A 22,575-nucleotide genomic window follows, 5' to 3' on the forward strand; every position below is an offset into this window, starting at 1 on the left:
CATGAGGGTGTGGCCATCCTGGGTGAGAGGCTTATGGCTGTTTGCAGGCTCCCAGTGGAGACTGGCTAGAAGCAGGTATCTGGAACTTATTTATCTTCTATAATTGAAACTTTGTTGCCTTGAGTGGAGGCCACCGCCAGCCAGAGCAGGTGGGAAGCTTGGCTTCCTCCATCGCTGGGGCAACCAAGCCTCCTACTTGCTCCAGCTCCATGGCTGCTGGCTGCCATCTTGGTTGGGTTAATTTGCATATAGTCACTCTGATGGGCTGGTGGGCATGGGTTGGGCATAGCAAAGGTATGGTCAATTATCATCTTTGTCTTTGATTAGTGTAGATGTCCAGAATAGAAAAGTTTATAGACACAAAGAGTAGATTAGTGGTTGCCAGGGCCTGGTGCAAGGGGAATGAGAAATGATTGCTAATGGATAGGAGTTTCTGTTTAGGGTGATGAAAATGTCTGGGAATTAGATAGCAGTGATGGTTATACAACCTTGTGAATAAACTAAAACTGTGACTATTATGGTACATAAATTATACTGAAAATTTTAAAAATAGAACTGAAAATATCCCTCACCCCCCTAATGAACATTTAAATTGTTTGACATAGATGGCAAGCGATTCTTACCTCGACTATAACATGGGTTTCTGGTTCTGTTGTGCAGGGTTTCAGTTTCATTTTCTTGGGGCCATCGGAAACATTTATGCTTTAGGTTGCCCATGAAGAACCCCATCCCAATTAGAGAAAATATGATCAGAAAAAATAGAGTAAGGATAATGACACCGGTAAGTTTCTTCAAGCATTGGAGCAGGATCCCTACATAAGATTTCACACCTAAAAAGAGACAAGTTTGTTTTCAATAAAGTAAAGTACTTTCGTAAAGAAGCATTAGCAAACTTCTTTCATGGCAAATACATATCCATTGAAATTGGTAGCTTTGTGTTTCGTAATCTAATTTACCATCATCTAGGTCAGTGATGGCGAACCTATGACACGTGTGTCAGGGGTGACACGTAAACTCATTTTTTGGTTGGTTTTTCTTTGCTAAATGGCATTTAAATATATAAAATAAATATTAAAATGTAAGTCTTTGTTTTACTATGGTTGCAAATATCAAAAAATTTCTATATGTGACACGGCACTAGAGTTAAGTTAGGGTTTTTCAAAGTGCTGACATGCCAAGCTCAAAAGTTCGCCATCACTGATCTAGGTCTAATAAATAAAATGAATAAAACACCAAACTTTAAGGTTTTTGTATAATTGCTAATTTTTTATACTTAACAAAATAATGTAGTCACAACATATTTTAAAATTAGTCATTTGTTTGTTTCTCTTTACTACATAAAGGACAGGCTTTCTCTCTTGATTACTGATTTTCATACCAATCACTATTGTTTGTAAGCATAAGTAAAGGAATAGAGTTATTAATCAAAATGGGTTGAAAATGTTGAAACAAAAACTAGTTTGAAACAGCAGTATTCTATAATATTCTTTCATTAATTATTAAGAATTCATTTTTTGGAGCTGATTAAATAAGAGATGTTAAAATAATGCATAAACCAAACACTACATATGTATATAATCAAGTCTTCATTAAAAATGAAATATTTAAAAAGTATTTCCATTTTATTAGAAGAAAAATGGGATAACTTTACTCTAATGTAATTTCTTTGATTGCCATCATGAACTTTTAAAACATGTACATTTGCAATGCACTTCTGTTTGGCAATGTCCCAAGTCCTCTGTATATTATTTTACTGAAAAATGTTTCATATTGTTTTATTGGAGTCGCTCTTAAATAAGAACACATGTATGTGTGTATATGTGTATATATGTATGTGTATATATATGTATATATTACATATAAACCAAGTTTTTGTGAGTTTTAATCTATTGGTAACATTTTGTTTGAAGGTAAAAATGTCACCATTCAATTTTACAGAATCAAACATTAATAATTTTCTTTGTTATCTACCGTTTATTGCTACCTACCACATGCCAACTTTGACTTTGATTTCTTGGTATGACTTTCCCCTTCATTTTACTTTTAAACTTTTATTTTTGTTTTAGTTTAGGTATCTCTGGTGCAGTTCAATTTATTTCTGATTTAATATTAAAGACTCTACATCTTGACAGAAAAATTTAACCCAATTATTTTTATTTTCATAAATTGCCTTTATTTGCATTGGCCTTTACCATTTTTGTGTGTGTTTTTTTATTTTTATGTTTCCCTTATGATTTCTATGTGTTTTATCTTTCTTAAATAAATTTTAATATTTTTTTCTTTTAGTATGTCTATTTTGAACACCTCTATCAAACTTAAATTCTCATTTTGAACAAAAATACTCTCTACATAAAAAAACACCTGTATCTACTATAGTCTTCTCATATAAGAACAGAATAATATTTGCTTTCTCACATTTCTCAATTTCTAGTTCTCATTTTTGTTAATATAATTTCAAACCTCTGACCTAATTATAAGAGTTGAATTTTATGTATTTTGCATTATATATTATCTTTCATGGCTTATAGGAAAGATAACATTGATATTCTTACAAAGGCTTGTCAGAAAATAAAATTTGTGCAGGTAGGGAGTGGAGGAGACTTGGATGAATGTGCCTGGCCTAAAGGTGAGCTGCTCTACAATTACAGGTGGTAGTTGCAGCCAGGAATTTGGCTGGATTGATGCTGACAATTTATCCAAATTAATTTAGATTTTAATGTTAAAATCACCAGATTTTTATAAGGTTGGTACCTATTCCAAAGTTTTTAAGAGCACAGACGACATATGTTTCTAGTTCAAGAATGACCCACAGATGTCCATGCTAGAATTTATAATTTATAATATTTGTATTCTGTTTTTCAACCCACTAACAACATAATTTGGAATTCATTCTCTGTTGAAATGATTTAATACTTCATTGCAATTACTTTTGATAGTTAATCTTCTTATTGTGGAATATTTTATTTTTATATTTTTGTTTTTCAGCAGATATTCAGGAAAGATGCACATGTAAAATTCAAGAACTCTGGGGATGGCTGAGATTATTTTCTGTGGACGTCACACATAAATGACAAACATGTATGAAGTTCTGGTGTCATAACCTCCCTGCCGACATGCCCTCCAAGTTCTGAAACTCTACTGCCCACTCACGAGGTCTAAGGATTACCTTTCCATAAGCTCTTTTACTTTGCTTTTTTGCTTGTAGGGGTTTTATAATACTTTTATAAGTGTATCCTTTATTTATTTTATTTGTTTGTTTATTTATTTATTTATTTGTCTAGTATAAAATGAGCTTTTCCCATTTGTGACTAAGGTCTTGATTTAAGTGACTAAAAAATTCTAGTGTATTTTTTAATAATTTGTCTTTTACATTAGTCTGTCTCTTTTTTAGGGTTACCTATTATCCATAAAATGAAACTTAAGTTTTCTCTCCTTTATTAATCCATCCAATTTTTGGTTTACTGTATTAATATAGAATGTCTCTAATTTTTCTGTACAATAGGTTTTGCTTTACCATAATACTATGCAGACGATACTATATTTTACTGCCATCAGATATTAACCAAAGTTATAATAATTTTATCATATTTTAGTTTTAACAGTATTTTTATTTGTCATTTTATAATCTTGTTCCTCTTTTGCTTCAAAGAGTCTTGATTTTCTTCTATTGGGACTACAAAATATGATTTTTTGATGCTTGCTCCTATTTCTTAGAGCACTGTTTTTATAAAAAAAAAGGAGAATTATTTTCATTATCTCAAATAGTATGTTTCTCTTTCTATGTTGCAAAATATTTTTATACATTTTATATTGCCTATGTGCCTTCATTATTTTCTCCCTTGTAAAGAGCAGGTCCTACCAGCCTGTGTGCTCCGAACTCTAGTGTGTGTATTCCTCTGGCATTAACTGGGATCCAGCTGAATTCTTCTATAATCCTTGCCAAGATGAAGATGCAGTTGATGCAATTTTATGTTCTAGTGATTTGTAGAGGCTAGTAAGGAAGTTCAAACTGTGACTATCCCTACCAGGGCAAGTCTCACTGCTTTCTTCACTGGGTTTGGCAAAACTGCTATGCCACAAATCATATTTATTATACACCTCTACTAAGATATAATTCACAAATCATAGAATTCACCCATTTAATGTGTACAATTTAATGTTTTAGTATGGCCGCATGGTTATGCATCCATCACCACACTCCCCCAATCTTTTTGCTGTTTTGCCAACCTGGAATTTGGTTGGATTGATACATAGTATGCATGTGTTTGGCACTCTTCATGGTGTACCAGTGCACAAAAGTTGCCTGTAGTTCTTACTTTTGGTATTATCACACTTGCCTCATGGCTTATTGATCTAACTATTTCATACTACTCTGAATCATAGCAGTAAAAAAAAACACAAAAAAATAAAACACAAAAAAAACCCACAACTCTCTGATTGGAGTTTTCCTATTTTATTGTTTTTATTCATTCTGAATAACAAATTAGAAGGTTGTAAGGTATCTTCAGAAATGGGGGCTAAAATTAGTCCTCAGCATCTTCCATCAATGTGGTCACAGCCTTACTTAGCAGGAACTCCTTGAATTTTATGGCATATGGAATGCACCCTATCCAAGCACTCAGAACAAAAGGGAGTTTTTTCTATTTTATATTACTTTATTCATTTCATCTGATTGTTAGATGCAAATAGGAAAAGAAGAAGTTAGATTGGCTATCTGTCTATGGCCGCTGCTGTCTCTCTAAGAAGTCTAAAGACACCCTGACCCGTTTGGCTCAGTGGATAGAGTGTCGGCCTGCGGACTGAAGGGTCCCGGGTTCAATTCTGGTCAAGGGCATGTACCTTGGTTGTGGGCACATCCCCAGTGGGGGGTGTGCAGGAGGCAGCTGATCGATGTTATGTACCTTGGTTGCAGGCACATCGCCAGTAGGGAGTGTGCAGGAGACAGCTGATAGATGAGGAGGCAGCATCGATGTTTCTAACTCTCTATCCCTCTCCCTTCCTCTCTGTAAAAAATCAATAAAATATATTTTAAAAAAAGAAGTCTAAAGACAATTTTATAAGATCATATTTAAGATATGACAATAAATAAATAAATATTAAAAATAGAAAAATTATCTTTTTAATTGATCGCTATATTTTATAATTAATGAACCCACTTCAAATAAATAACAGTCAAATGTGTAAATTTTTTGCCTTTCCTGTGGTGACGAAAACAAATTTAAAGATCTGATAATTCATTAATTGAATAAGCTGAAGCAGTATTCAATTTAATATTTCTCCAAACAATAACAGAGAAATTCAAATGAATATATGGAAATACATAAAACAAAATGAAGAAAAGGAACTCAATGTCAAGAATTTCTTACCTTGGTTTAAGGGAATAATTTTCAAAATTCTCAAACTTCTTGCAACTCTAAATATTGGTGTGAAGTTTAGAGGCGAATATATTGTTATGTGCCTGTGGAATTAAGTTAGAGTTATATAGAGGTTATGCTATGTATCTTTGGCTCCTTATGTTCTTTAAAACTTATTTTAAAAGCCATGTATCCAAACATTTCCCTTGCTCTCATTACTCCATATTGCAAAAGGTTTTATTACTGATTGGAAGACAAAGATTGCTACAATGTGCAAAGTAGCCGGGTAAATATTAATCCACAAACAAATTATGAGAATTTATACATTTTGACACTGTGAGTACTTTTAAGTCCATATTTATGTCATCTTCATAAATATTTTGTTATCTAACTAACAAAACGGTTATTTAACATAAAAAACCACAGTCCTTGAAAGGAATGAGCTTCAGTGTAAGGGTTTAAGGTGATTTTGATGATGACAATGGTAATGGTGGTGATAGCAGAAGGCAGGGTACATACTGGTCCAGAGCACAGACTCTGGAGCCAGACTGCCTGTGTAGAAATCCAGGCTCCACTCTTTACTAGCTGTGTGACAGAGAAAAATTACTTAACCTTCCTTGCCTCGGTTTCCTCAGAAGTAAGGTGGGGGTAATACTTTCTTTTTCAGGGGATTGGGACTACTAGGTGTACCGGTTAATAATGGTGGATGTTGTAATAAAAAAGAACACGATGATTTCAAGAGAAACATCAAAAGTGCTTTGTTCAAAGTAATGTCCATCTCTAGCTACACATTTCCCCCGTCTTTCAGGTAATCTGTGGATACCGTCCCAATAGAACTTTTCTTGTTTTGAGGCAAACCATTCAGAGACCCAATTTTCCACTTCTTCATACGTTTTGAAGTGCTGCTCAGAAAGTGCATGTGCCGTCGATCAGAACAAGTGGTGATCTGAAGGAGCAAGGTCTGCTGAATACAGCGGGTGGGTTAATACTTCCCAGGCAGGATCTTTTAACGTGTCTTTAACTGGTTTTGAAGTGTGTGGTGGTATGTCATCATGGAACAAAATTACTTTGCCGTGTCTTCTGGCACAGTCTGGTCGTTTCATGATTAGAGCGTGGTTCAAAATGATTATTTGTTGTCAGTAGCAATCAGTATTAATGGTTCACCAGGTTTCAGAAGCTCCTAATACACCACACCTTCCTGATCCCACCAAACGCAGAGCATTGTCTTCTTTCCGAAGCGATTTGGCCTTGCAGTCGATGTTGATGGTTGACCTGGATCGACGGAGCAACGTTTAATCTTTCTGCAAGTTGTTTTTGAGTTTGACACGCATCTTCATCCAATAATGCTTATAATTGTTGGTCTTCAAATGTTTTCAGTTCATCTGGATGTTCTTTGTCTTTCACATCGAAATCATCACTTTTAAAGCATTTAAACCAGCGTTCACAAGTATCTTGAGATGTAGCTTGTTCACCATAAGCTTCCCAAAATATACAATAACTTTTTCTTTAAAATAAAGTAATGAATCAAAACTTTCCACAAAAGCTCTTTTTTTTGGCATGAAATTCTATATTTTTAAGTTTAAAAATATCTATGATGTAAACACCTTCAGAAAAGTTGACATATGAAGTTTTGAAGGTTGCTATCAATTCAACAAAATAGCATATATATCAAATTGCATATAAATCAACATACTAGTATGAGTAACTCCATCTGTTGAAGAAAAATCTGCATTATTAACTGGTACACCTAGTAGATCAGCTAATAAATGTAAAGTGCATAGGAAAGCAACTGGCACATGCTATAAGATATCTAAATGTTAGCTATTAGCTAAGTGTTTGCTAACAGCAACAGCAGAAATAATGATAAGAATAGTATAAGTAGTAGTGATAATTGCAATAATTTTAGCTACTATTTTTTTATTGCTTACTATATGGCAGGCAATAATCATTAACCTTTATAAAGATTTTTTGAAGAAAAATTCTTGACCCAAAATCTAGAAATAGAATATTATTTTTAATTTCTTTAATAAAGGTTCAACACCATTGTTCACTCAGCTACAATGCAGAGTATATTAAACAGATGCATTAAAAAAATAAATACATATGTAAATCATTAGAATTTAAAGTAACAACACTTTAGGAAATGTAGGAAATGTATATGTGTGTGTTTTTAAAATATCTTATTCAGATATCTAATATATTTACTGGTGTTAAGAAATGTAGCTAAAAAAGATGTAAGTGGGAGACAGAACTAAATATGCTAGTATCCTCTGCTAAGTCTCCAGAAGATTTTCTGCTAATTAAAACTAACTTAAAAAACAAAAATTCAACCTCTATTTTCTTTATTTCATATAGAAAATATAGATGATATCCCATTCCTTTCATTTTTATTCCATATTCTATGACCTAGTTCAGTTGGAGCTGTCTGAGAGAACTCACTATGATTAGAATTTATGAAATACTCTATATTCGCAAAAATTTTTCAGGCAGAAAATTTTGCCAACTTCAATGTTTTTATGAAAAGCATTTGCTTAGCAAGGTATTAAGATGTTCACAACTTAAATAATACTTACTCAAACAAAGTTACACTGAAGTCAAGCCAGTTCCACGGGTCACCAAAGAAATAAAAAGATCCTGTCCAGATGCCTCTTGCAATGAGTTTTACAAGTATTTCAAATGTGTAAATTGCAAGCAAAGTGATCCTGCAGAAAAATTTATATATTAAAAAGTTGATATGTATGTGTATATATATATGTATATACACACACACACACACACACAAATATATATATATTTAAAGTGGAAATAATACATTGTCAGTTCTGAAATACAATCTATAATAATAAAAGGGTAATATGCTAATTAGACCGGGACACCTTCTGGGAGACCTTCCGGACATCCTTCCGGACAAAGCCATGTGGCGGGGCCGAGGCAGAGGCAGTTAGGGGTGATCAGGCCAGGAGGGGAGGGCAGTTGGGGATGATCGGGCTGGCAGGGGGCATTGGGGGTGAGCAGGCCAGCAGGGGGGGAGCTTGGGGGCAAGCAGGCCGGTGGGGGGGGGCAATTCGGGGCAAGCAGGCCGGCAGGCAGAGTGGTTAGGGGCAATCAGGCAGGCAGGCAGGTGAGCGGTTAAGAGCCAGCAGTCCCGTATTGTGAGAGGAACCACAGGTATTGGGCCTAAACAGGCAGTCTGACATCCCCCAAGGGGTCCCAGATTGGAGAGGATGCAGGCCGGGCTGAGGGACACCCCCAAACCCTTCCATGAATTTCGTGCACTGGGCCACTAGTGTTTATGATAACTATCTGGCAAATAATCAACTAATGAACCAAACAACCAACCAGGCAATAAAAAAAGCAAGTGCCCTTTGAACCATAGGCAGGCTTTAGATAGGGCTTCTAGGGTGGTTTATGTCTCATGGCATAACCATACAATTTGATTACCAGTTTTTCAACAAGTCCTAGCTCAAGGTTATAGTCTATCCATATATTTAGGTAAATGGTGAAAATATAAAATGTCAACGTGATTCCATATTAGGGATCACACTGAATTGTAAAAGGGTTTAAAGAATTAATTTTATAATATGTTTAAATAAGGATTTTTATAATGAATCAGTACTATATTTATCTTCCAAAGTCAACTAGTCTTAAGAACAGAATTAAAATTGAGAGGGAGCATTAAAAAAAGCTTTCATCCCTAGAAAATGTAATGGGCCTTTCCATCATTATAAGCTAATGCAAGTCAATCTACTCACATTTCTTAGGAAAGAGAAAAGAGATAGAATAGAAAGAAAGGAAAAGAACTTTCTTAAAGAATAAAAAGAAATAGTTATTTGAGTTTGAAGCAAATCGGGTATGGGATTGCAACAGTAAAGAAAATCCGAGGCACTGAAATATTATATTAATCCTTAGTGATTAACTTTAAAATGATACCATAGACATAAACATATAGCTAAAGACTCAAACATTTACACAATGTTAACATAACAGGTTTGGAAATAAAGAAAGGGTAGAAAAACATTAAAATTGTTTAGTTGATATATATGTAGATTTCTCTTTGGCAAATTCATTAATCATGGTATATGTATAAATATTATATTATGTATAATGAAAATTATATATACACTAGAGGCCCGGTGCACAAAAATTTATGCACTGGGGAGGGGGGGGGTCCCTCAGCCCGGCCTGTGCCCTCTCGCAGTCTGGGACCCCTCAGGGGATGACCACCTGCTATGCTGGCTTAGACCTGCTCCCTGGAGGATTGGGCCTAAATTGGCAGTCAGACATCCCTCTGGCAGCCCAGGAGCCCTCGGGGGTTGTCCACTTGCCAGCGGGCTGCAGGCTTAAGCTGCATCGGACATCCTTAGTGCTGCTGAGGAGGCAGGAGAGGCTCCCACCACCACTGCTGTACTGGCAGCCATCAGCCTGGCTTGGGGCTGAGCAGAGCTCCCGCTGCGGGAGCACACTAACCACCAGAGGGCAGGTCCTGCATTGAGCGTCTGCTCCCTGGTGATCAGTGTGTGTCATAGTGACCAGTCATTCCCAGTCACTCTGCTGTTAGGGTCAATTTGCATATTACCCTTTTATTATATAGGATAGAGGCCTGGTGCATGGGTGGAGGCTGTCTGGTTTTCCCTGAAGCTGTCCTGGATCAGGGTGGGGGTCCCACTGGGATGCCTGGGCAGCCTAGATGAGGGGCTGAGGGGGCTTTTCAGACTGGCCACACCCCCTTCAGGGTGGGGGTTCCCACTGGAGTGCCTGGCAAGCTTGGGTGAGGGGCGTTGCTTTGATTGGCTTGTAGGCATGGCTTGAGCATAGCAGAGGTGCAGTCAATTTGCATGTTTTTCTTTTATTATATTAGATCATAAATATTAAATTATGCAAAGTTATAATACTTAGTATGTAATGTACTATAATGCCACATGTAAGTATTAAATATAATCTTATATGAGATTACATACAATGAAATTATATAACTTACTGTAATTTTGGCCCCCATTTTGGCCCCTCAGTCAGGGCCATAAATATGCAGTCAATCAGGACGCTAATCAAAATGAATAGTCGAAAAAAGGTAGATTGCAGTCAAGGAATAGTATATAATAAATAATATTGGAATTATATGTTTCTAAATCTGTTTAGATGTATGTACACATATGAGATAAATAGTTTCTTAAATTATCAAAAATATATATTAGTCATATTGATAAATGATGAAGATTAATATTTGTTAATGTTTCCTAACTTGAAAATATATTTAAATGCATTTTCAAACATGAAACACTTAGTGCAGTTATAATCCAAATTTCAATATGACCTAAAATGAGAAATCAATTCAAAAGAGGAAATGACTGCAGCAATATTTGAATAGAATGGTTACATTTGATATTTGTACATTCTAAAGCCAATAGAAAAGGATATGGATGGACCAAAATCTTAACAGTTGCTCTTCTAATTGAATTGAAAGGAGACAATGTACACCAGGTGGCATTAAATCTGAAAATTTTTCTGTTCTTGTTTAGTATCATGAAAGTCTGTAAGGCAAAAAAGATCAGGTGAAATTAGAACATGAACTATTCACTCTAACCAGTTATGCAACATATTGACAATGGTCATTTCCATCATGAGTTCTACCAATTATATTTTTCTTATATTTTGATATTCTTTTACAAACAAAGGAAGGGAAAAGTGTTTTTTTAACACTTTTACTTGATATTTAGGCTTATATACCACTTTTTTTTGGGGCGGGGGGAGGCTAGGATTCTATTGAGAAAACCATTTGCCACACACCAGTCCTCAAGGTTTCTGGCAAAATTAAAATAATAGGAAGAAAGGTATATATTAATGGTTCATGGAGATTCATTTAAACATACCCGAATTCAATAAATGTAAAAAAAAAACAACATTAATTTTATTTCAAAGCCAATGAGGTGTGGAATTACAATAGTAAAAATGACCCCAAAATACCTCAATGTTACCCCAATCATGGTATAAAACCCCATTTGCTTATTATCATTTTCATAACATACATTTAAATCATGTAAATATAATATGTTCTAACATAAAACCAAAACTAATGAAAGATGAAAAATATCCTAAAAATTAGTCATATATATATAGATATTTATATATGTATATATGTGTGTAGCTACAATATATATGTATATACATATACACTTACACACAGTAAAAGTGTGTGAGTGTGTATGTCTCTGTATACACACCCTTAGTATAATACATATCCAATTGGAAAATTCATTTATTGTGATAGGTGCATAAAAATATTTTATATTGAATATTATATATGTTATATAACAGGATATAATATATAGCATATAATGCAATGTAATACAATCTATAATAACAAAAGCATAATGTGCTAATTAGACCGGACGTCCTTCCAGATGACCTTCGGGACCAAGCCGGAGCTATGAGGGCCAAGGTAAGCTGCCGTGGCTGCGAGTGTCAAGCCCCTTGCATGAATTTCATGCATTGAGCCTCTAGTATACTATAATATACTAAATGATATATATTAAATATGATCTCTTATATAGAGTGGGACAAAAGTAGGTTTATAGTTGTTCATATGGAAAGTAATACAATAATTAATAAGTAATAATACAAATAAATTGTTTCACATACTCACAACTGTAAATCTACTTTTTCCCCACTGTGTATACTACAGTATTATATTTTATGTTATATAGCATATAATTATACAGAGGTGTATATGGTAATTATATATAGGTATTTATATTTATATAGAGGCCCAGTGTATGAAATTCATGCACAAGTAGGCCTTCACAGCCACGGCAGCTGCCTCCATCCCACAGCTGCAGCCCGAGCTTCATCCAGAAGTTCGTCCAGAAGGATATCCAGATGACCGTTTGGTAGATTTGCATATTACGCTTTTATATTATAGTTATAGTTCTTTAAAATTGATAACTTTAAATAGCCAATCATTTATATATATAAGTATTTATATAAGTGAATATAGCTATGTATATATAGATATTTATATTTACATTAGTGGATACAAATATATATTTGCTAATTATTTATACATATACTAGAGGCCCGATGCATGAAGATACGTGCAAGAATGGGCCGTTTTGCCCCTGGCTGCTGGCACCGCCTTCGCTCCAGTTGGAGCTACCTTTCCACCTTTGCTCCTGCTGGAGCCACTTTCCGCCTTCCCATGCTGCCCAGAGGCCTGGAGCGGCTGGGGCGGTATGGAAGCCTGCATCGCCACCATCTTTGTTGAGTTAATTTGCATACTCACTCCTGATTGGCTGGTGGGCGTTGTAAAGGTATAGTCAATTTGCATCTTTTTCTTTTATTAGTGTAGATGTTCTAAATGGAAACCTTTTCCAACATACAATCTATGGATATCTGGCTGTATTGTAAACATTTCCCCCTTTCATTTTAAATGTAAATGAGAAAATTAAAAAGGGCCCCACCAAATAATCTGATCATTTAAAATGTACTTTCTGTATATTTCCAGAATAATCTCAAACTTCACAAAAGATAGATGTGCAACCAATCAGCTCACTAGTACATGTTATTACAAAGCAATGAGTAATTCCAAGTATTTTCCAGTTAATGTTTAAATGCTGAAATTATTTATTTAATTTTAGAATCTTTAACTAATATGCCATCTTTAACAAAATAAACTGAATGTAATTCAAATTTTTAAAATATATTTTATTGATTTTTTACAGAGAGGAAGGGAGAGGGAGAGGGATAGAGAGTTAGAAACATTGATGAGAGAGAAATATCGATTCAGCTGCCTCCTGCATGCCCCCCACTAGGGATGTGCCCGCAATCCAGGTACATGCTCTTGACCAGAATCGAACCTGGGACCCTTCAGTCCGCAAGCCGACACTCTATCCGCTGAGCCAAACCGGTTAGAGCTGTAATTCAAATTTTTAATAAATGTGCCATCATAATTAACTACTTTTTATACTAGGCTCCACTGCAGTTTTTTACTTTTTTGGTTTTTGAAAATTCTTGCTTTTTTTCTTTAATAACAATCCTAATTTGCTTACCACTTCAGCATCCTATATAATAAAAGGCTAATATGCAAATAGACCAAACAGCAGAACAACTGAACAACTGGTCACTATGATGTGCACTGACCAGCAGGGGGCGTGCGTGGAACATGGCAGGTGTTGGCCACAGTGGGATGGTGGAGCAGGTGAGCAGGAGCACCAGACCAAGGTGGGGCACCAGTCGCTGTCATCAGGGTGAGCTTCTGGTGGTTACTGAAAATGCTTTTCTCCATGCACCATGGTCCCTCCTTGCGCTTGCACCTGCTGACGGCTAAAATATTCACTGCTAGTATTAGTGGAGAGAAATGGTGCACCTGTGCATAAGGCACGTAAGGGAAATGAATGCAACATGATTATAGTGATCAGTCATTAGCAAACATTGTAGTTTGTTATTAATAATTATGTATAACAGGGTATTGTAAAAATTAAGTTATGAAATTTTTATTAAAACGTTTCTTACATACCGTTATACCAGGTATTGGCTGGACTGCAAAAATATTCGTTGTGGGCCATATGGGGCCTATGGACTGCGAGTTTGACATGCTTGCTCTACAAGAATATCAAATTACATTTGTCCACAATGGAGCTAATCCTTTTGTCCCCAAACTTGATCTTTTTTATAGTTATTGCATTTTTGTCAGCAGCTGAAGACCTAGGCATTATTAGCCAGTCTTCAAATCTTGCTGATTCTTCTCGGATTTGTTACCTCTCTCTCTCTCTTCTGAGACACCATCAGGCTGAATTCCTCTTTCTCTCCTATTTCATTTTTCTGACCCTACCTCTTCCATGCAATAATAATTTAGAAATTTTCATATTAACCTTACTTAACTATTGTATTCATCACATCAGTTTTTTGGTCATCACATTAAATCCATGTTGAAATCTCCCTTATTTCATCTATTTCCTACAACTTGCAGCACTGTTTCTTCCCTATTCCAGAATTAATCTCTGCTCTTGCTTGCTCCTAGATCTTCCCTTTGCCTTATTAAAAGGTGAAATGTTTTCTAAACTATAACTCACATTCTATTTCTTTAATGAAGACTCTTCCAGCTACCAAGCCACACAGATCTCTGCCTTTTCTAAAAAAAATTTCTTATTTTTATCATTTTGTGCTTGTTTTTCAATTTTTCAAATATTTAGTAGGTTCTTCAAGTTATTCTGGAGATAAGATAGGATATGATTTATGAATAAATAAAAATGATAAATAAAATATAGGTTGACTTTATTTTCCTAACTATTGAGTGAGCTCTTATCAAGTTGAACATGTGAAATTGTGTAGATATGATATAACTTTTATATTAGAGTGCTTTAAAATTGATAATCTTAAGTAGTTGATCATCATATGCCAATAAAACAAATCATTATATGAATGCATAACCGGGGGGAGGGAGTGAGAGGGTCTATATGAAAGGTGAAGAGATTAGCCAAAGAACATATAGGTATAGCCCATGTTCACAGACAACAGTGTGTTGAAGGCCCAGGGTGGGGAGGTGGGCAAAGAGGGGAAAATGAGGGACATCTGTAATAGTGTCAACAATTTTAAAAAATATTTTAGTGAGGTTTCAGGATATAAGATTAATATTTAAAAATCAATTGTATTCTATACTGTAGCAATAAATGAGCAAAAAATGAATTAAGGAAACAATCCTATATATAAAACCCTAATATGCAAATCGACCAAACACTAGAACGACTGGTCTCTATGAAGCGGACTGACCACCAGGGGGCAGATGCTCAATGCAGGAGCTGTCCCCTGGTGGTCAGTGCGCTTCCACAGGGGGAGCACCACTGGGGCAGTGTTAAGGACCCCTTGGCGGACATCCCCTGAGGGATCCCAGACTGCAAGAGGGTGCAGGCTGTACTGAGGGACCTCCCCACCCCCCCCACAACCAGTGACGAATATCATGCATCGGGCCTCTAGTTCCATGTATAATATCACCATAAGGAATATAATACTTAGGAATACATTTAATAAAAGCAAACACTTGTACATTGAAAACTACAAAACATTGTTGAAATAAAGCAGATCTAAATAAATATAAAGACATCTCATGTTCACAGATGGGGAGAAAAAATAAAGTATAACAGTATAGCCTATTACAAAGTAAAGGAACCCCAAACAAACTAGCCAACCAGGCAAACAGTGACTTTTTATAAAATTCTCAAATATGTGTTAGATTTCTTATGTAGTTTTGTATAATTTAAAATTACTTATTAATTTATTCTTAATTATCTTTTTACATTCTATCTCAATTACATTTTTGCATGTCTGAAAAACAAATGTGGTCATAATAAATTCAATCGATCCTTACATTTTTACTCTGGTAGTACGGGTCCACGTCTTCCAAGGGCTCTGACACCATTCCTGGAGGAAGATTTCCATAAACAGATGGAAGCTCTTTTCCAACTTCCAAGTCAGGGTTTGGCTTTAAATCTTCTTCATGCTCCTCATTGTGTTTTTTAGCGATACGCTGTTCCATAAGTTCAAGAGACTCCCTCGTGAAGGCGACAAGGCCCTTAGGTTCTGGGGAAGCCATTTTCAATTTTGCACCTGCAAGAAATGTACTTTTTAGCTCTCTATTAAATTTGGATACACCGTAGAAAAAAATTTTAAATTAAAAAAGTTTAGGACATATATAAATAAAAGGTAACAGATAGCTGCATTTATTTAAAGAAAAGTCTTGAGCTTTGTAGAAAATTGAGCTGTTAAATTAGGTCCTGTTATACTTAATATTAGAGTTAATTTGCAATTCCATGTGTAACTCATTCTGTTTTCTTTACCTCTCCACAGAATCCTTTCCCTCTTACTGAAATATTCCTTTCCATTACTCCTTTGTCATAAGAGTTCTAAAGATTTGGGGGTGCGGGGTGGGGAATCCAATTATTTCACTCTCATCTGCATTTAACTATTGACTAGGATTTCCTTTCCTAAAGGCAGTCTTCATTGCCTGTGAACCCTACTCTTCTCTTCTTTTTCTTAAAATTAAATTTATTGGGATGACATTAGTTAATGAAATTATATAGGTTTCAAGTGTACAATTCTATGACACATAATCTGAACACTGTGTTGTGTAAAGTCAAATTTCCTTCCATCACCACACATTCAACCCCCTATACCCTTTCCTACTCCTCCACTCCTATTTTTCTCTGGTAACCACCATACTGTTGAGTGCATCTATGAGTTTTTGTTTGTTTGTTTGTTTTGGTTCTATCTACATGAAAAAGGAAAACATTTATTTACAAAGATATATGCAATCCTGCGTTCATGGCAGCATTATCCACTTTTCTTATGACTCTGGATACTCCCTTTGAATCAGTTCTTCCTTCCAAATTTTAACTCTGATATCCCTTAAAGTTATGTCTTTCCCTTCTGTTATGTCCTTCTTTTTGGTGACTGAATAGGCAAACACAGTTTTAATTACTATACATGGATACTTACCGAGTACATTTCCCAAAATACTATCTTTCTTGTGTTATTTATGTGGCAAACCCATCAATGAGACCAACTTAACAAGTAAAAACAAAATTTATTGTTTTTCCCCATGACTATAATCAATCTTTAAGCTTCCTACTCATTATATAAAAAAGCACAAATATAAATTAATTATCTTAAATATTACTCATGAAATTTGTATTTGTCATCAATTTCTCTAAAGAAAATAATGTTCTTTCAATTCTTTTTCATTATGTATTTAAATATGTTCTGTTGTTTACATATCTACAGTGAGGTAAGTCATCTATATCTGGTTGCTATAGTAGTCTGTACAGGTTTCCTTCAGTTCTAGTCTTTACTTCAAATGATCCTATAGGCCACTCAAATTTGTCTTCATGGAATATAATTTTATGCATCAATTCCCCATTCATAAACCTTGTTACCTCCTTTCACATAAAAATATGTTCTTTTGCTGATTTTCTCCAGTCTAATTCTTTTTTTTTAAATTTTTTATTACAAAGGATATTACATATGTAATTCTTGTCAAAACCTACTCAAGTGATCCTATTCGGTGACAACTGACTGATTATTCTCTATTCATTCACCTTAACCCTCTTTGTAATTTTATTACTGCAATCAAGGATAAGAAATTTTGTATTTGATAATTGTGGCATTTTGTATGTGTATATATTTTTTTAAATATATTTTATTGATTTTTTACAGAGAGGAAGGGAGAGAGATAGAGAGTTAGAAACATCGATCAGCTGCCTCCTGCACACTCCCCATTGGGGATGTGCCTGCAACCCAGGTACATGCCCCCGACCGGAATCGAACCTGGGACCCTTCAGTCCGCAGGCCAATGCTCTATCCACTGAGCCAAACCGGTTTTGGCTGTATGTGTATATTTTGTCTCTTATAATGCTGGCCTTGGTTGAATTCCTTCTATAAGGTTTTCCTAAAACAGAAATCACACACATGTGTACACACACATATATTCTGCACCAGAATTCCACACTGTTTAATGAAACTGAGTTGCTTAATAGTTTAAGTTCATTAGTTATATATTAAGAAAGAAAAGGTGTTAGTTAATCTTAATGGAATAAGTCATTGTAAAAATCAGACTCTAAATGCTAGCTTAAATAAATGGTGTGAGGCAGACATTTAAGTATACAAATGGTAATCTCATAGACATCCAAGGAAAGAACACACAGTACATTTTTGTGTCCTGGGAAATAAAAATGGAAAATCAAGAACTGGGATGACTCCTATTCCTCTCATGGGATCACCATCTTCTTGGCTTTTCTTTTCGTTCTATCTAAAGAATGGCTTCCTTTGCTTACATATCAGAATGCGCATTAAATAATGCCATCCCAGCTTCAATTTTATTTGACTTTTCAGTTTAATTTCCCCCATATGCCTATGTCTCAAGAACTGTAAAAAGATACTCTAAATTGGTCTAGCCCAGCCTATGGATTTATTTCCCCTTGGTATAGCCACTATAGACCAGAGAGAGAAACATTTTCACAATAGCAACAGCTTCTTACGTCTACTTCCCTCAAGGCATGCTACAAGGATGGGGTGTGAAGCAATTTTAAAGTGATAAATATGAAGTATGAATAATGGAATGTATCTACTTGGATCTCTCTTTCCAGATTAATGGTTTAAAAAAACTAACAATTGTTCATCATAAAATTTACTTATTTTCCAAGTACCTTGCTCAATATCATGCACAAAACTAACAAATTGAAAGTTGGTTAAGAATCATTTATATTTACCATATGCACATACAAACACATCTAAAGCAACAACTCACAATTTATAAACATAGGCTACAGATACTGAAGTTTGTTCTTACATATGAAATCTTATTTCTTTAATATATTAAGTGGGCTTTTAAAATTAAACTCCTTACATGGAGTTTCTTGAGTATAAATTAAAAGGTTTCTTAATGACTCATGATTATAGGTTAGTATAAACAAATAAAATCATGAACTTTGAAATTAAATAGACATGCATTCAAAAGCTAAATTCTGTTACTAGTGTTTTGAGAGGTCTCAGTCAAGTTACTCAATATTCTTGAACCTTCCGTCATAAAATTGGTGTTTTCCTTTGGGTTAAATAAGAATAAAATAAAATAATATCATTGACAATGCCTAGTACATTGACTGGCACCTAATAAATAGGAAGTAAATATAAATTTTAATTGTTATAAGATTTTTATATCTTAGAATGATGGGCCAAACCTAATAAAATAATATATAATGGGAATATGTGTATGGTTATGAAAGTTGGACCAAAAAATCCCATCTGCACAAGTACAGTGAAGATACTTTTTTTGTAACAGAGAAAACTGCCAAGGGATTTTACTTAATAGTAATTGCAATGTAAATCAATACTACCTTGTATCTGCCAAAAAAGCTATATAACTGTGATCTGTATTAAAGAAAGATGTAGGAGGCATATCTCTTTTCTGCTGTAATACATAACCACACCCAAAAGGCATGTAGGTAAACTGAAGGGTCTTCAGATAGAATCAGAATACTGATTAGCCTCAAATCACAGCACCTATAGACTACTTAAAAGAATAGAGGCCACATTAGTTGAAGTAGAAAAGACTCAAGTAAAACATTCTCTTTTCAAAGTATCATAACATTGCCTGTGTCATGTTTTTCTTCACATGTAAACCAGAATCCCTCATGTATTACACAAGGTCCTCAGGGTTAAACAGACCACATACAAAAAGCCTGCAGTACAGTACTGACTCTGTCCATGCTAATTCTCCCCCCTCCCAATTCAGTTATCCCAGAAGACTTCCTTAGTGATATTTTTTATAATTTTTTAAATGTTTTTATTGATTTCAGAGAGGAAGGAAGAGGGAGAGAGAGAAAGAAACATCAATGATAAGAACCATCTATCGGCTGCCTCCTGCCCCCTAATGGGAATTAAGCAACCTGAGAAAGCCCTGACCTGGAATTGAAACCTGACATCCTGGTTCTTGGGTCAACACTCAACTACTGAGCCATACAGGCCAGGCTCCTTAGTGGTAATTTTGATGTTGAATGAAAGTACTCTGGGTGGTTGACTATGTAAATGAATTGATAGTGAGCACTGACTTCTATAGTATGTCAAAAAAATGCAAGTACTTATCAAATGGAACTGACTTGCATCTAACTTCTAGATGGCTAAGAAAAGATTATGAATTATTAATAATTAAGTCACACTTAGGTAAAAGCATTTCTGTGGGGAATTTATAAAATATGGTTCAGGCACTATGCTTTCCGGTGAGTGATCTTAATACAGCACACTAAAGCCTGAAAAATATAGAAAGATTAATAGTTAATCTGTCCATTAGACTGCCTTTCTAAAAAATCGAATGCTAAAGTACACTTTTGGCAAGAATTGTATCAAATTAAACTCAAGTTTGGACTCTAACAAATTCTAGTTGCACTAATATTTTATATTGATTAAAGTGCAAGCCATGTATCTTGGATATCAGTTGAAAGTAGCACAACCAGCATCAATATGAGAAAAAGAGATGCATTATGATAGAAAAATATTCTCCTTATAACAATTTTCAAGCATTTGAAAATGAGCCAATATTTGTCATAATTAAGGCAATTATAATTTTGGTCACTCTTACTGAGTGACTACCATTTGTGAAGCACTGGACTAGATGTTTCTATTATCGCATGTTCTCACATGTTATCCTTGTGATCACCATTTATAAATAGGGAAATGGCCATTGATGAGTTTCATGACTTCTCCATCATTGTATAGCTAGTTGAGTGGTGAAAATATATGCTAACTCAGGTGTGCCCAGTGAAATATTTTTGGTGGTTTGAGCCGAAGTATCACTGATGCTCACTGGACTGCTTTTGCCATATGATATTGGCTGTGATCTTGGCTTTGACTTAGTCCTCCCCTTCTCTCCCCATCCCTCCATTTTCTTCAGTAGATGCCCAGATTAAGGATTATTGAGAGCTGAGTTTAATTCTATCAATGATTTCATTTCTCCCAGGCTAATATGTTACTGTCATTATTCATAACTTGAACTATTGGCATCATATAGAATATACTTAGTAGTTTATTTCAAAGCAGAGTGGCAAAGTAGAGGCTATTCAATAATTGATACAAAGAAGTTAGTGGGGAATGCTTTCTCCCAAGTATTTTCACCATTAGTGGGGAATGCTTTCTCCCAAGTATTTTCACCATTAGTGGGAGTGTTCTCTTTCTGTCAGTCATTCAACTTAAATTTAAACCACATTCTCTCTATGAGAGAGAGTGCATATGGGTTGAATTTTACTTTTTATTCACGGGCATTTTGAAGTTTGGGCATTCTCTGACTTCTAGTTTTGCTGATGGTGTGGATTTTGTGTCATTTTAATTGTTTTTGTTGTTGTTGCTGTTTCGTATTTCATTGTTTGTGAAACATACGGGGAGGTTCAGAGTTCAGTAGTTCCCATTATCCTTGGCTCCAGACACTTCTAATAGACAAATAAATTTTGGACGGCTGAATAATTTAAATGCTAAAAAAAAATTAAAATTAAAAACCCACACAATAAAACTTATAAAAGAAAGCATAAATAAATGGCTTTGTAATAATTTTAAATGAAGGTCCTAGTTTAATGAAGCAAAGTGATGGCTAGGATTGAGGAAATAAATACTCTAATATAAACTTTTTTGGTGTTATGAATTGGTACATCTTTTCCAAAAAAAAAATATCTGGCACTAGTTCTCTAAATTAAAAAATATAAATTTTACCTTAGTAATTTAAGCAATATGAGCATACCCAATAGGTACACCTCAAACCAATTAATATACACAGTGTTAAAGTTGTATTTTCTATTAAATTTATTGGGGTGACATTGGTTAATAAATTATATAGGTTTCAAGGGTACAATTCTATGATATAACATCTGCATATTACATATATATGAATAATAAAGTAAAGATTATAAAATGACAATTGAAGATTCAAGTGGTGTTTAGATGTTTCTTGTGCAGTTTTGTTTGCTTTTCCATATGTTTGAAATATTTTGTAAAAAATATTTGGAAAATATCTAGTTCCATAACCAAATATTTCTTGGATCACCTGGATTCAATCTGGAGTTGAGAACTCTTTAACTGTGACCTTGAGCAAGGCACTTAACCTCTCCATGTCTAATTTCCTCAATTATAAAAATGAGAACAATAAGAGTACCTACCTCCTAGAATAGTGTGAGCATGGAATCTACTTATATAAAAACGATGGGGCCCTAACTGGTTTGGCTCAGTGGATAGAGCATCAGCCTGCAGACTGAAGGGTCCCAGGTTCAATTCCAGTCAAGGGCATGTACCTTGGTTGGGGGTACATCCCCAGTAGGGGGTGTGCAAGAGGCAGCTGATCGATGTTTCTCTCTCATCAATGTTTCTAACTCTCTATCACTCTCCCTTTCTCTCTGTAAAAAATCAATAAAATATATTTTTTAAAAAACAAAACAAAAAGGATGGGTGGTGTTCATCACATAGGGACAAACAGCCACGACTGACCTGAAGGAAGTCAGTCCTACAGGGGCTGTCTTGGCAACGGCTGCACCCGCCCCCAAGCTGTTTCTGGGAGCTGTTTCCTGTAAGGGTGGGGTTTGAGGCAGGAACCCACCCTGGGAGCCTGGAGGCAGATCTTTCTAAAGTGTGAACCTGAGTGGGGTGGCTGAAAGGCTTAGAAAAGACAGACAAGAGAATGAAAGCCGGGTCTGGGTGGGAC

The 22,575-nt window shown here is 35.1% G+C and overlaps 1 protein-coding gene across 1 annotated transcript in view; it reads right to left on the reverse strand.

Annotated features, from left to right (window-relative positions):
* The window catches only part of SCN7A (sodium voltage-gated channel alpha subunit 7), a 79,429-nt gene that overhangs the window by 45,420 nt on the left and 11,434 nt on the right, over window positions 1–22,575 (reverse strand). The window contains exons 2-7 of the mRNA XM_015565779.1: window positions 15,712–15,950; window positions 10,770–10,882; window positions 10,333–10,422; window positions 7,928–8,056; window positions 5,367–5,458; window positions 624–830 (exon numbers count right to left, since the gene is read on the reverse strand). Coding sequence (XP_015421265.1) covers window positions 624–830; window positions 5,367–5,458; window positions 7,928–8,056; window positions 10,333–10,422; window positions 10,770–10,882; window positions 15,712–15,950 — 870 coding nt within the window. The remainder of the gene's footprint in view (window positions 1–623; window positions 831–5,366; window positions 5,459–7,927; window positions 8,057–10,332; window positions 10,423–10,769; window positions 10,883–15,711; window positions 15,951–22,575) is intronic.

Source organism: Myotis davidii, unplaced genomic scaffold (genome assembly GCF_000327345.1).
Source record: "Myotis davidii unplaced genomic scaffold, ASM32734v1 scaffold59, whole genome shotgun sequence".
NCBI classification, from domain to species: domain Eukaryota; kingdom Metazoa; phylum Chordata; class Mammalia; order Chiroptera; family Vespertilionidae; genus Myotis; species Myotis davidii.